This window comes from Pseudozyma flocculosa (assembly GCF_000417875.1).
Source record: "Pseudozyma flocculosa PF-1 unplaced genomic scaffold scaffold00022, whole genome shotgun sequence".
Lineage (NCBI taxonomy): Eukaryota > Fungi > Basidiomycota > Ustilaginomycetes > Ustilaginales > Ustilaginaceae > Pseudozyma > Pseudozyma flocculosa.
The window spans coordinates 198,472-212,087 of record NW_006920890.1 but is presented as its reverse complement, the minus strand read 5'-3'; the positions used below and the strand labels follow the sequence as shown (position 1 = coordinate 212,087).

The 13,616-nt window shown below is 64.5% G+C and overlaps 4 protein-coding genes across 4 annotated transcripts; 1 reads left to right on the top strand and 3 right to left on the bottom strand.

Moving 5' to 3' along the window:
* Positions 1–14: 14 nt before the first annotated feature.
* On the bottom strand, positions 15–2,003 carry PFL1_05854 (uncharacterized protein; the record flags this gene model as incomplete). Its single annotated transcript, XM_007883390.1, has 2 exons — positions 15–508; positions 593–2,003. The coding sequence occupies 2 exons, from the start codon at positions 2,001–2,003 to the stop codon at positions 15–17; spliced, it is 1,905 nt and encodes a 634-aa protein (XP_007881581.1).
* A 4,827-nt stretch (positions 2,004–6,830) lies between these two features.
* On the bottom strand, positions 6,831–9,404 carry PFL1_05853 (uncharacterized protein; the record flags this gene model as incomplete). The annotated part of the gene is made up of 3 exons (XM_007883389.1): positions 6,831–6,962; positions 7,103–7,178; positions 7,300–9,404. The coding sequence occupies 3 exons, from the start codon at positions 9,402–9,404 to the stop codon at positions 6,831–6,833; spliced, it is 2,313 nt and encodes a 770-aa protein (XP_007881580.1).
* Positions 9,405–9,891: 487 nt separating this feature from the next.
* Positions 9,892–10,410, top strand: PFL1_06908 (uncharacterized protein; the record flags this gene model as incomplete). Its single annotated transcript, XM_007883509.1, has 1 exon — positions 9,892–10,410. One exon carries the CDS (start codon positions 9,892–9,894, stop codon positions 10,408–10,410), a length of 519 nt encoding a protein of 172 aa, XP_007881700.1.
* A 984-nt stretch (positions 10,411–11,394) lies between these two features.
* Positions 11,395–13,077, bottom strand: PFL1_05851 (uncharacterized protein; the record flags this gene model as incomplete). Its single annotated transcript, XM_007883388.1, has 6 exons — positions 11,395–11,405; positions 11,495–11,505; positions 11,630–11,656; positions 11,768–12,477; positions 12,679–12,863; positions 12,951–13,077. The coding sequence occupies 6 exons, from the start codon at positions 13,075–13,077 to the stop codon at positions 11,395–11,397; spliced, it is 1,071 nt and encodes a 356-aa protein (XP_007881579.1).
* Between the last annotated feature and the right edge of the window lie 539 nt (positions 13,078–13,616).

Genomic DNA, 13,616 nt, shown 5'->3' with positions numbered 1-13,616 from the left:
CCTTGCCAGCCCGCTCAGCCGAACTCGGAGGCCGACGGCGTCGAGCAGCGCGAAAAGGCGGCGTCGGACGACGCACCATCGACGTCGAGGCCGAGTCCGCCGCCGTCGAGCTCGTCGCCAGCCTCCTGGAGTGCCTTGAGGGCGGCGGCCTGTCGACGAGCTGCTCGGCCAGCTCCGCGGCCGCGGCTCCTCCGGCCTCGCGAGCGCACACGGCGACGGCCGGTCTCGCCGCCAGTTCCAGCTCCGCCGACCGACGCATCGTCGCAGTCCGGGTGGTCGTAGCCCAGCATCGAGGGGGCAAACGTAACCGAAGCCGAGTGGCCGTGACCGTGGCCGTGGCCGTAACCCTGCTTGGGTCCGTATCCGCCGGCCTCGAGGCCGTGCAGCATGCTCGGCTCGTATCCGCCGCCGCAGAGGAAGCTGCTGCCGCCGACGCGAGGACCGTTGAGCATCGGGGGCACGTTGCCGCCGAAGCTGCCGTACTGACCCAAAAAGGCCGGCGGCGCAGCTGCGTGGACCAGGCCGCCCGCATAGCCTCGAGGAGCGTGCATTGGGGCGGGACGGTGGAGGTTCTGGTGGTGGCCGTACGCACTACTGCCGTTGTGACCGCCGTAGGCTAGAGGTGTGGGCAGGGGCAGCGGAGGCAGAGGGATCGAGTGGCTGGGCGCGCTGTAGGTGGCTGCGGCAGCAAAGAAGGGGTCCTGCTTCTGCAGGTCGCGGACAATGAGGTTCGGGTTGTAGACGCTGCCGACGCTCTTGGAGCTCGTGTGCTGGCGGTGGCGCGACACGGCCGGGTGGCTGGGGCCGCCAAAGGCCGCAGCACCGAGCGGAGGTGCTGCGGCAGCGGGGCGGGAACCTCCCAGACGGACGCCGCCGCCGAGCACGCCGACGTTGCCGTTGTCATGGATGGTGTAGTTGCTCTTGGCCTGGCCCTCGTCGTTGATGCTCGAGCAGACCGACTCGGTGCGCGTGCGCTGCGGCCTCGAGGCGAGGTGAGTGGCGTTGCGAGGCGTCGATACAATTTCGGCGCTCTCTTCGAGGACCAGGGTGCAGTCGGCGGCGTCGTCTGCCTGGATGGTGCAGTCGCCGGCGTCATCGCCGTCGCCAAAGAAGAGGCTGGCGCCTCGGAACGGCGTGCGAGAGATTGTCTCGTCGCCGTGCTCGGCCTCGCCTTCGCTGGGGGCCCGAGGGCTGTTGGACGTCGACGACGCGCACGACCACGGCGAGGTGAGGCTCGGACAGCCGACGCTCTCGTCCTCGCTAAAGTAGCTGGTCGCCTCGGTGCTGAGGGAGCCGTGGCTCGAGATGCTTGCGCTACGCGTCAGGCCAGCGATGCTGCTGCCGCAGCTGCTCGTGGAGAGGTTTCTGGCGTGTTGAGGCTTGCCACCGTTGGCCAAGCTGGACGGGTACCTGGACTCGGGTCGCACAATCTGGACGGGTCGGCGCTCCGGGGCGGGCAGGGCACTGGTGAGGGTGACGGTGACGGCGGGCCTCTGTTCGTCGCCGTGCTGTGCAAGCAGCTTGCCCCAGACGACGCTGACGGCCGAGGATGAGCTCGAAGGCCGCGAGTCGACGTCGAACTGGCTCCGTGCGGCACCTGGACCGCTGCCCATCCGGATGGCCACGCACTGCGGATCGATCCACATGGTGAAAGGCGTTGGCAGCCATCGCCGCGCAAGGTCAAGCGCAGCGGCGCCGCCGGTGCTGGCAAGGATCTCTCCCTCCTCTGCCTGCGATTCGAGCACCGCGGTGCATGCCGACAGGATGGCGCGGTCGGGTCCCTCGCCGGCCGAGTGGGCCTGCCATGCAATGGCACGCGAAGCCGAGCCACGGTCGGCCTCGTCGACGTACCAGCAGCTCTGGCACCTGGCGCGAAGCTGTTGCCTGAGGCTTTCGCCGAAGGTGTCGATCGCAGAAGCGGAGATGGGTTCGTCCCTGTCCTGTGACCGGCTGCGGATCAGCGACACGATGTGCGTGGCGGCGGCTTCGACCTCGCTGAACATCTGGATCGTTGTTCGAAGGGGTGGGACGATGGCGAAGCTTGCAGAGGAATGGGCACAGATGGGCGACTCCAGGCACGAGCTGAGAGCCTTCTTGTGAGAGGAAGGCGAGGAAGCTACGTAGCTGGGCTAGCCGGCGGTTTTTAGGCAGAGCGGGTCTGCGATGAGACTAGTAACGTCGTGCTGTGCGCCGGGTGTGTGAGATCTCAGACCTGCCTGCTGTCGCGCTGGGGCCAAGAGTCGAGGAGTTGCAGCAGCAGCAGTGGTGAGGGCGTCGGTCACCGGGTTTTCGCAGGGGGACCTATTGTCTGGTGGGCCAGATGGGAAAATGAGGTGGGGGCGTCGAAGGTCGAAGATGCCGGGGGTGACGGTGCGGGAGGGGAGAGGGCGTGCTCAGGTCGGTGGGGATGCAGGGTGCTGACGCTGGCACCGAAGCCGGGCCGGCGGCGCGTGGCGGGGCCGGATAAGCTGGGTATTGGGGCAGGAAGGCGAAGGGGCGAAGCAAGAAGGTCTACCACGGAGCGCTGCTCCGAGGGCTGAGGGTGCGATTGCAAGCAAAGGTTGCCTGCCACGGAGATCGATCTGCCTGAGGTCGAGGAGGGCGAGGGCGGCCGGAAGCGGGCAGCCGGTGGGCAACGGCCAAGAGGTGGGGCGGTTCGAAGTGGGATTCGAGAGAGGAGAGGGGCGCGCTGGGGGTCGCGGACGATGGAAGTGGCGCAGAAGTGAAGGGGTATGAAGGGGAAAGGAAAGCAAGGGCGTAGATGTCGCGGATGGGTTCGCGGGGTGGAGATGGCGATGGTCGAGGATATAAAAGAGAGTAGTGGCTAAACGAGGATGCTGGGCGGCTTGAAGAGAGGAGAGGAGAGGGTGCGAGAGGGCAGGAGCGAGAGGTGACGAGGCTGGAGGATGGTCGGAGGATGGACGAGGAGAGGTGACGACAGCGTCGAACGTCTCAGAACCAGCTGCGACGTGCGGTAGATGTATGGAGCTATGGAGCGGGGACGAATGGATGAACGAAGGGACGCAGGGAGAGGATGAGCATCGAGGGGGAGGGAGGACGTGGATCGATGGACCAACCGACCGACTGGCGGGGCGGCAAAATACGACGCAGGCAGGCAAGGCAGGCAGGCAGACAGGCAGGCAGACAGGCAAGGAGGAGAGGTCCGCGCTGCCCAGGCCAGAGTGCGGGATACAGCGCCCACGCACAAAGAGAAGAGGCTGCCAAGTTGGCGGTGGTGGCCAACAAGCGGCTGCCAGCCCAGCCCAGCGCGACAAAGACCAACAGACGGCGGTCTGGGGCCCAGCTCGACAGGCCAGGGCTGCAGCCAGCTGCCGAGACGCGGGGAGCCAAGCAGCAGCAGCAGAAGCAGCCCAAGATCCCCTGCCTCGACTGCATCAACGGCTTCGATTTTTTTTAAAAAAAAAAAATCAGCCCAAGGGCGAACGGTGCAACCGCGACGCCGCCCGCCGCCCGCCGGCTGGTCTTCCGACACCCACCCACCCACCGACGCCCGCCAAGCCAGAAGGCGGCCGTCGGTCAAAAGAGGGGGGTCGCCGCAGCCCCGCAACAGCAACAGCAGCAGCAGGTACAATAGAGCACAGGTTGGGCCGACGAGCCAGTTGGCCAGCCAGGGAGCTGGGTAAGAAAACGGGGGGCAGGCCATGCCGTGATGCTGGCGTCGGAAGCTTCATCTTGGCGGAAGTCGATCCGGCAACGGCGAGGAACCCAACGCAACCCAAGCCAGCCAGGCGGCCCCGGGCAGGCCGAGAGCATCATCGTCGAAGAGACGCCCAAGCGCACTTGATGGAAACCCTCGACAAAACGTAACGGCGAGATCGATGAATTTAGGGCGCGCCAGACGGCAGGGCTCTGGCCGAGACCAACACTTACGCATACGCCGCCCAGCTGCAGGCAACCAACCAAACGGCACTACACGGCGGCTTGCTTACTCCTAGACCTTCAGCCAGCCGTCAGCGCGGACTACTCTCTCTCTCATCTGTCCTGCTCGCTCCCTCGGCGTCCTATTCGAAATCCTGCAGAGCATGTCAAGAGGCGTTGGCTGCCCCTCTGCCGGTGTAGTCTCACGACTCAAGACGTTTCGGTCAGTGCCGCGCCCGCGCCAAGTCGAGAGATCGCGGCCTAGAGCGCTGCTGCTGTTTTTAGAAGGGTCCTACGGTCACCCGCGCTCCTCTCTTTGATGAAGGCTCGCACGTCGTCAGTCGACACCTGCTCTGCCTACCTGTACCAGAAGGATCGGTCCGCCTAGCCTCCTGATTTGGGGTGCCCGCTGCCGCCGGAACTGTCAAAGACGCAAGGTAGAGTTGGATGGAAGCAGCAGCGGTGAGGAAGGAAGAGTAGTCTGGTGAGTCGTCGGCCTCGACGTCGGTGCACCCGACCGGAGGGAGGGGCCTCGAGGTGCGCCTGACGGACGATATGATCCATCGGTTGGTGTAGGCCGAACGCCCACCTGCGACCTCGGCGAGCTGGTTGCCTGCTGGCCAGCTGGGCTGCCCTAACTAGCCTGCAAAGCAGTGGCCCACATGCACGGAGGCTTTGATGCCTCGCCTAGCTGGACCTCGGGAAGCGCCGACAAGCAGCTGGAAGGGCAGGCAGGCCAGCAGACGCGCGGACCCACTGCCGAAGGGAGTAGGCTTCCACCGCTCGTTGTTCTCGACGGGTCGCAACCCAAGCCCCCCTAGCCTGGGGCCAAAAAAAAGTTGACGACGGCGGTTGGTCCTCTGTACTGAAGTTGGCTGCTGCGTAATGGAGCATGCCTCGGCCCCGCACCTCAAACTCGCACAGAGAAGAAATAAAGGCGCTTCACGAAGAGAGCTCGACGCCAGCTCGTCTGTCGAACGTTCCAACGCCCTTGCGTCGGCCCGCGAGGACCAAGCGGGTCGCAGCCGAACGCTCGTCTGGCTGCGGCTGTGGTCGAGTCTGCTGGCGGGACGGATAACGAACCATTATCGCTGACACAACAGCAGAGTACGCTGGCTCCATCAAGCTTGCTCGAGCCTCTTTGGCAGCGCCGACTCACGCTTGCCGGTGAATGCCGAGCTTCTCTTGCCTTTGCTTTCCTTGGCGTGCAGTCTGCTGGGCGCACAGAAGGGGGCAAGCAAGCAAGGAGCCTTCAGCGGGCCCGGTGCGGCGGCAGCGCATCGCATCAGCAACTAGCCCGTCTCTTGGTGCCCTTCTTCGTGGCTGTCGTTGCTGTCGTTGCTGAGCGCCAGATCAAGAGAGGCATGCTGCTTTGCCCTGCCGTGCGTGATACGGCTGGTACAGCTGGCCTGCTGCTTGGCTCGACGCCGGGGCAAGGTCGACGATCTGCTTGTTCCGGTCGCCGCGCGCGGGCGGAGCTTTGCTGAAGTAGTGACGACCCGGCCGCGGCCCGTCGAGCTGCAGGGCCGGCCCCTGCAAACACCACGCTGCAGGCAAGGTGAGGCCAGCGCAGGCTGTCCAGCGACGCACGGTAGACGTGTTGACTCAACCATCAGGACGGCACATGTCAAGCCACGCCTTCCTTGTCTGCTCACCTCACGACATCGGACGCCACGATGGAAGCTGCGTAGCAAGCTCACCTCGACAGGTGCCCTTGGCCATGCCCATGAAATCAACGGGCAAAAGAGCAAGAAGGATCGGTCGCGATGCGACATGGGCGTCCAGTGCGATGGTCCGAGGCGTGCGCCGATCCCCCTCCTTGTGCTGTATACTGTAGGCCGCTGGGGCGCAAAGCCTCGGCTCCTCCGTAGTTAGCTCCTTCGGCCGAGTACGATGATCGACGATGCTAACTAGCTGGCCATTGGGCACCGTGCCGCCGTCTGTCTTGGAAAGCGCCCTTTCTCTGTCGTACGTCGGCGTTGTGCTCTCGCCGCCGCCGTCCGTTGGACTGAAGGTCAATCTGTCGATCATTGAGCGGGAGTCCAAATATGTCGCGTGTGTGTGCCCTCTCGCCCCTCAAGACGGGACCATGCTGCGCCGCTTTGCCAGTGTGCCAGGCCAGGCTGGCTGTGCAGGAGCGGGAAGCCCGCGCGGGTTTCCCAGCTCGGCGACGATCCTGTTGCCGTGGCTGGCTGGCTGGCCGGCTGGCTGGCTGGCTTCGCCATATCATGTCGGAGTCAAGACGGTCCGCCAAGCACCGCCCGCGGCAGGCACCTGCCTCCCTCTCATTCTTGTCCTGCCTCCACCGGCGCAAGGAGGATGACCGGCACAGGATGGCCAGCCTTTTTCGAGGGTCGACCGCTGGCGCTCCGGCGACAGGCGCATTTCGAGTCGTCTTGCAGCCCTGCCTCCCCGCCGCCGCCGCCGCCGCTGCCGCCGCCCGTCTTTGTGCCTTCTCCCGCTCATCCCGGCCATGCGGTCGTGCCGATGACAGATGTGGCTGTGTCGATCGAGGCGGCGAGGAGAGCCGCACCGCTGTGGAAGCCACGGGAGAGCAGCATGCCGTGCGGGGTGGGATCGGACAGTGGTGGTTGGCAGGAAGGAGACGTTGCGCCGAGCCCGCCACGGCCCATCCCCGCCCTCTGCAGCGAGCGAGAATCCGAATTTGATGATATTATTTATGTATGTTCATTTCAGCTCGCCTTTCACAAGCCTCCGAATTAGTTTAGTGGCTATGACGGCACCTTGTCACTCTGCGGGCCCCTCTTCGCCGAGGAGGTGACCGGTGCAGACCCGGGTTCGATTCCCGGATTTGGAGCTTCCTTTTTTGCGAGATTCTCATTTTTTCCACCTGCCACTCGAGCCGCCACTGCTATGGATCCATGGGACTGGCGGGACGACTACGCCGGGGATGCAGCTTTCGATTGCAGTTGCAGTCGAGCTGCGCTGGATCAAAGGATCTCCTCCCACGGAATGAGGTCGGCCATGTCAATGGGCCGGCCGTCTTCGTCGACCTGGGGCGCGCCGGGCATGAGGCCGTCAAAGAGGCGGTTGTAGCAACCGGCGCCGGGCGTGTTAAAGTGCTGCGCAGCGGTGCGGATGCGGTGCCAGGTGCGGGATGTCAGCGAGATGTCGGTGCAGGATTTGGCGATGCGGAGCGGACAGAGGAGATAGCGAGAGCAAGGGCGAGGGCGAGGGCGAGGGCGAGAGGGAGAAGACTTACGAGATAAGGATTGGTGGCGCTGATGGACTTGCCGCAGAGGTAGCAGTAGTGCGTCCTGCACGACTGGCAGGTCATGCTGTTCGAGACAGGAGGACGCGAGAGGGAGAGAAGAGGAGGGGAGGCAGGGTGGTCAGCCACTCGACCGCTCCCTAGCCTGACGGATCCGACCGGCGCCCCGCGGGCATGCTGTACTCAACTGGTTGCACCCGTAGCTCTTTTCGATGCAGATGCTGCAGGTCGGGCAGGGCGTGGTAAAGTCCTTCATCCACTGCCTCGTCTTTTCCTCCTCCTCCCACTTTTCCACGAGCTTGAGCAGCGTCGCCTTGCCAAAGCTCAGCTCCATCTGGCGCTTCTCGTCGCTGCCGTCGGCGAGGCCGCGGTACTTTTGCACCAGGTCGGCGTGGAACGACACGGGGCACGGGTTGGTGCCGTGCCAGCTGCGGCCGCACCACGCGCAGAAGCTCATGCCGCACTCTTGGCACTGCCGGAAGCGCTCCCAGATGCCCTCGTCGCCCGGCTTGCGCACCACGGCGGATTGGCAGTCGGAGCGCGGGCAGTAGGTGATGCTCGGGTCCGACTCGAGGCGAGCCTTGGTCGTCAGCCGGTCCAAGCGGTGGAGCTGTTCGGGCGTCAGAATCGTGGCGAGCTCAGGCCGGCTAATGGAGCCGCGCACCGTCGCTGCCCGAGGAGGCGTGGCCGAGGCGGACGGTGCCGCATCGTTGTTGTCGCCGTCGTCGTCAGCCCGACGAGCACCTGGCGTCGACGACGACGACGACGACGATGCCATTGCAGCGTCGGCCTCGGGATCCTCGCCGCGCTTCTCCATTTCGCCGCGCATCTTGACACACTCCGGGTCCGGGCAGCGCTTGGCCTGGCGATGAAAGCCCTCGTCGACCAGCATCGAGAGATAGGCGACCAGGCACTCGGAGCAGAACACGTGGCCGCACCCTTCGAGCCGAGTGCACTTGCGCCCCTTGCGGTTCTCGAGGCAGATGCCGCAATCAAACGACGACGTGTCGAAATCGTCGCGCGTGCATAGGCGCGAGTGCGACAGCAGCGTGGCGGCCAGCAGCGGCGTGTCGTCAGGCGACGCAAGGTACTCGTCGAACGCGAGCTCACAGGCGTCCGCAGCCTGGGCGCCGTCGTGGTGGGCCGAAAACGGCAGATCGGCCGGGGAAGTGGAGCCGGGCGCGAGGAGCAGCTCTTCCCACATGCCTTCGGCGAGCCACTGTGCCCAGGCCCACAGCACTTCGCTGCCGCCTAGCTCGTCGTACTGCTCCTGCAGCCGCCTTTGAATCCAGAGTGAAGGCGAGCCGCCGCCACCAACGCCCTTCGACAGCCATGCCGCCTCGAGCGACAGGAGCTCCGGCGCCGTTTGCAGGGGATACGTTGCAGGCAGCCGGACTCGGAGTACGACGGGCGGCAGATGTGCCAGCGGTGGCAGCTTCCGTATCGTGGGCGGTCTTGCTGGCAGGATTGGCGTGATTGCCGAAGCTATCGGGGCGTCGGTCGCACGAGAGCCAGACGGCGATGATGCAGCCGCTGGTGGTTTGGAGGGAGGCGCTACCTGGCCTCCGGCCGCAGCCCTCAAAGCGGGTGACATTGGATCTGCGCCTTCCGGCCCGATTGTTGCGACGCCATTGACATGTGGTTGCTCGCTCTTCTTGCCGCACGGTTCTCGTCTGCCTTTGCCCTTGCCCCTGCTGCGCCTCGAGCCGGTCATCTCTGGGCTGCCGGCGTCGGTCGGGCGTTGCGGTGGCGGAGCACGAGGTCGAGCTTGCCCGCTGGGCTTGGGAGGGAGCCCGTTGAGGCCATTCGTTGGCGCCGACGAGCTGTTCTTCTGATGCACTTGCAGGTTGAGATGTAGTTGTGCCACGCCGTCTTCGAGGCCCTGTGGTGTCGGCGCAGTAGACTTAGCCTTGGGTTGAAAGGCTGTGGCGGTGGGTTTGAGGCACGGCGCTCCTGGGTTGACGCCAAGAGGCTGTGTTGCGGAGGGCTGCGGCCATATGGATGTGACCTGTATTTTCGTTAGACGGGGGAGCAGTACGGGCAGGACGAGGCAGAGGATGGGTGGCGAGCCGGGCTGGTTGCGCTCGATGACGAGGCGTGCACGGGTGTCTTGGCTGGCGTGTGCCTCGCCCTTTGCGGTCGACGTGGAAGCAGCAGCGGCGGCGGTGTCGCTGCCGAGCGAAGGGTCGTTGTAAATTGAGTCGAGAGCGAGGATCTCGTCTTGCTGCATCTGGTTGCACTCGTCTTGTGGCGCGGCGGTCGAGGTCGGGGAGGAGGACGAGGCGGCCGCCATGGTGGCACTCGGTGTTGCTATCGGGGCAGAAAGTTTGTGTGGCCGTTGTCGTGGTGGCGACGGGAGCGAGTGTGCTGCATGTGATTCGAAGGGCAGAGTTGCGAAGGGCGAGGTAGTAGTAGGGGGTTGACTGGCGAGGTCGAGGACGAGGTCGAGTAGAGAGGGTGGCGGCGGGAAGTTGCGAGGCCGGGGGGGTGTGCGTGGCTCAGTCGAGTTTGAGGCAGGGTTGCCCAACACCCGCCCGGCCAAAGTGGAGGCCAGGTTTTGGGTTTTGGGTTGCTGCCTGGCCCGGCTTGGCTGCTGCGAAAAAGTCCAAAGGTCGCTCTTTCTTCTCGACCTCGAGTCGGTTTGCAGCTGCCACCTCGTTGGAGGCTTCCTCCTCTTCCCCACCCTCTCCCTGCTCACACACGCTGCCCCCCTTCCACTCCCCCTTCTACTCTTTCCCTCCCACTCTAGTTCTCTCTCTGCAACAGACAGCCGATTCGCCATGGTACGCTTCAAGAACCGCTGGCTCCTCCTTTCTCTCGACACGCGCTCCAGCACCGCCTCCGCCGCCGCGGCGCACCCGTCGCTGACGCCCCAGAGCGTGACCAAGCTGCTGCGCGCCTCGCTCTCGACAAACTTTGGCGACGCAGCCTCGGGCGCGCTCGGCGGATCGCTCGTGTGCAAGTACTACTCGACCCACACGGGCACCGCCATCGTCCGCTGCGCCCGCGAAGGCGCAAAGGTCGTCTGGGCCGCCGCCACCCTCGTCTCGTCGACCCACCCCGATGGCGGGCCCGGCGGCACCCCGCTCCGGGTACGCGTCACGCACCTCGGCGGCACCATCAAGAAGCTGCAGAAGAGGGCGATGGAGCTCGACAAGATCCGTATCCTCCAGCTCAAGGGTCAGCGCTCGTCTTCCAAGTCCAATTCGGCCAGCGGCGGCGGCGGCGGCGGCGGCGACAACGACCAGACGACAAAGCTCCTCGAGGCCAGCGCAAAGGCCATCAGCGCTGTATCCTGAGCTGTCGATGCTGTCCCCGTCAACCCAAGCACCGGCAGCCGTCGCATCCTTGCCAGCACGACCGCCGGCCGATACCCCTGCGACGACCAGCTCGCCGCTCGCCAACGGCTACCGCCGTTTTTATACCCATCAGACCGTCGAATGCCGCTCTGCGGGTCTCCACCGCGCTGCGAAGTCGATAGGTCTTGACGCAAAGAGGGCTCGTCGCCTCGCCTGGCCTCGCAGTCCGGCGCGCCCCCGATCAGACGCAGAGCATCTGTCTCCGCAGCCAGACGGGTCAGGATCCCTGCTCGAAGACGCAGGCGCTGGCCAAGGAGAGCCGCAGCAGCAATCCCCTCACCAGGCTAGTCGACGGACCGAGACACCCGAACACCGGCAACATGGAAGCCAATCCGCCCGCCCTTGCCTCTCGACACCGCGCGCCTGCAATCCATCGAGACTCACCATCGTACCCCTCCTCGCGCTGACAGCAAGGCAGCAGCGGCCGCCTGCCGGGCCACCCCACCGGCGTCTCGACGTCTCCCGCCCGGGCTCGCCCTCGGTGCTCCCGGCCCCCCCTGCGCTCAACTCGGGTGATCTATTAGCCAATCGACGACGCGGGCTGGACGTTCACGTCCTACATGCCAGAAGTAGAGTAACAAAGGAACGTAGGGACGAGCGAAAGCGATGAATGGGGGGGAGAACGATGACGATGGGATCGAGCGCTGGCTCGAGGGGCGGGGAATCGCGGATCACGGGCGGCCAAAGGACACGCCGTCTAGAGTACAGTAAGAGTATGGGAGAGGGGAGAGGGGAGAGGGGGAAAGGGGCGATGATGGTGGTGAGACGGAGAATGCTGCAATGGACCCGTAAAGAGACGTTGGTCGAGAGCGGAGATGATGCAAAAGGGGACAAGAGACGCAAGCAGGGGGGGGCTAGATGTCGAGTAGAGGCAAGCGAATGTGGTATCAACTGCAGAGGCGGCCGTGACGGGGACTGGTGCGGCTAGATGACGACTGCAGAAGGGTCGGACGAGGAGCGAGAGGGTGTCAAAGGTCAGCCAGGGTCGAGCTCCAGCGAGGGTCACAGGGGATCCGCAACTCACTCTCTCTCAGGCTGTGTCGGGACGAGGACGAAGGGGGGCGGCCAAGGGTGTCGAAGGGTGTCGACAAAGGCGGTCAGCAACAAGTCCATGCACGCCACGCGACAAGCACAAGGGAGGGTCGTGCCCGTCACTCACTTGTTTGTTAGGATAATGTCGGTCACACTGCCAAAGAGGCACGCACCGCCGGTCGAGGATCGAGGGACCAGATCAGAGGTCAGCAAGCAAGCGCAGAGCGCAAGACCAACGTACGACGCAGCGCCCGACTCGACTCACGAGGTCATGACGATCTTGAGGAGCGACGGGTCCGTCGCATTGGTGAAACTCGGGTAGATTTCCTTGGTCGTCGAGCGATTGAGGCGCACAAAGCGCTGCTTGAAGTAGGACCGCGCGGCGTTGAAATCGGCATCGTCGCCATCGTAGTCGGGAAAGTACTGGGATATGCTCGAGTGCATGATCTTGCTGCGGAAGATGTCGACCTTGTTGAGAAAGACGATCATCGACGTGCGGACGAACCACTTGCTGTTGCAGATCGAGTCAAACAGCATCAGCGCCTCTTGCATCTGGTTCGAGTCCTTGTCCTCGACCAGGCACGAGTCGTAGCCCGACAGCGCCACGAGGAAGAGCACGGCGGTGACGTTTTCAAAGCAGTGGATCCACTTTTTCCGCTCCGACCGCTGGCCGCCGACGTCAAAGATGCGGTAGGTGCGGTCGTCTATCGGGAACGTCGTCTCGATGATGCCCGTCGTCTTGTTGCGGCACCGCAGGATGTCGAGGTCCGTCGGCACATAGTCTGGCCCAAACAGCCGGGCCAGGTCGCCGTAGAAGTAGCTCATGTTTTCCGGAATGGCGGCTTCGTTGCCGCGCTTGTAGACGCTCTGCACCCCCTCGTCCTTCCACAGCTGCTTGAGCGGCTCGAGGTACGTCTGCGGGAACGGCTCGTCCTCGGCAATGTCTGGGTACGAGATGAACAGCGACAGGTGGCCCTGCGCGCGTCGAGAAAGCGGAGACGGGTGAGGCATTCGGACCCATGGCCGGAACGGTCGGGGAGTCAGCCAGGGCCAAGCTCCGAGTCGAGCTAAGATACGGTGGAGTCACGCTCCCCCTAGACGGCCCAGCTCCTCCCTCGCCCCGAGCAGGCAGGGAGGGATGAAGGGTATGCGGTGGCGAGAATAGCTGGCACTCACGGCGTTCTCGTCCTTTTCGAATTCACCGCCCCACTCCTCCATGGCGTCCAGGACGGCCTTCATGCCGAGGACGAGGTTGATGAAGACGAGGCGCCGGAAGTTCTCGCGCTCCTCGGGCGTAAAGGGAATGTGGTGGATGATGCGCATCGATTTGAGGATCGTCGACTTGCCGCTCTCTCCCGCGCCTGACAGCCCAGTCCGGGGACGCAAGACTAGCGTCAGTGGCTGGAACCGCGGGCCGCTCGCCGGGCGCCAGGTTGGGGGAAACTCACCAAGCAACAGCAGCTTGATCTCTCTCGACATCTTCTTTTCGTCATCCTTGATGCGCCTGTCGAGGGCCCGCGACTGCTTGGCCTCTGGCGTCTCCTGGCTGTGCTCTGCAGACATGCACGCGCCCATGGCGGCCGAGTTTGTATGGTGTAGGTGCGAGGTGGGTTGCAGGAGCGTTTTAATGAGGCGCAGCGGCGAATGAGGCGGCGAGTACGGGAGCTGCCAGCCAGGTTGAGGAACGGGCCGCCTCCGGGGCGTTTGCTCAGGGCTCTTATTGTGCGACGAGGCGCCGGTGGGACCAGATTATTACGGCAGTTGAGCGGCCGCCTGACTAGCTGGTTTGCTGGCGGGATGAGAGGAAAGGGCGCTTTCGCTGTCGCTTGCGCGTGCCTGGGGCGTGTTCCACTGGAATAGCAGAGCGGCTTCGGCGGCGATACTGTATGTGAGATACCTCGAGGAAGCTGAGCGTGGCGTTGGCTGAGGAGGCTCGAGGCGATGGCGACACGGTCCGGGGCGACAGGGGTGCAGCGAGGGTATCCTTGAGTCGCTGATAACGCTCGCCGAGATCTGGGCAGCTCGATGGCTGTCGTGGAGCGGGAGAGGAGCAGCTGGGCGTCGGTGGTAGTCTGTCGCTGGAGCAAGAGAGCGACGTGGGGCAAGGTGGCGAT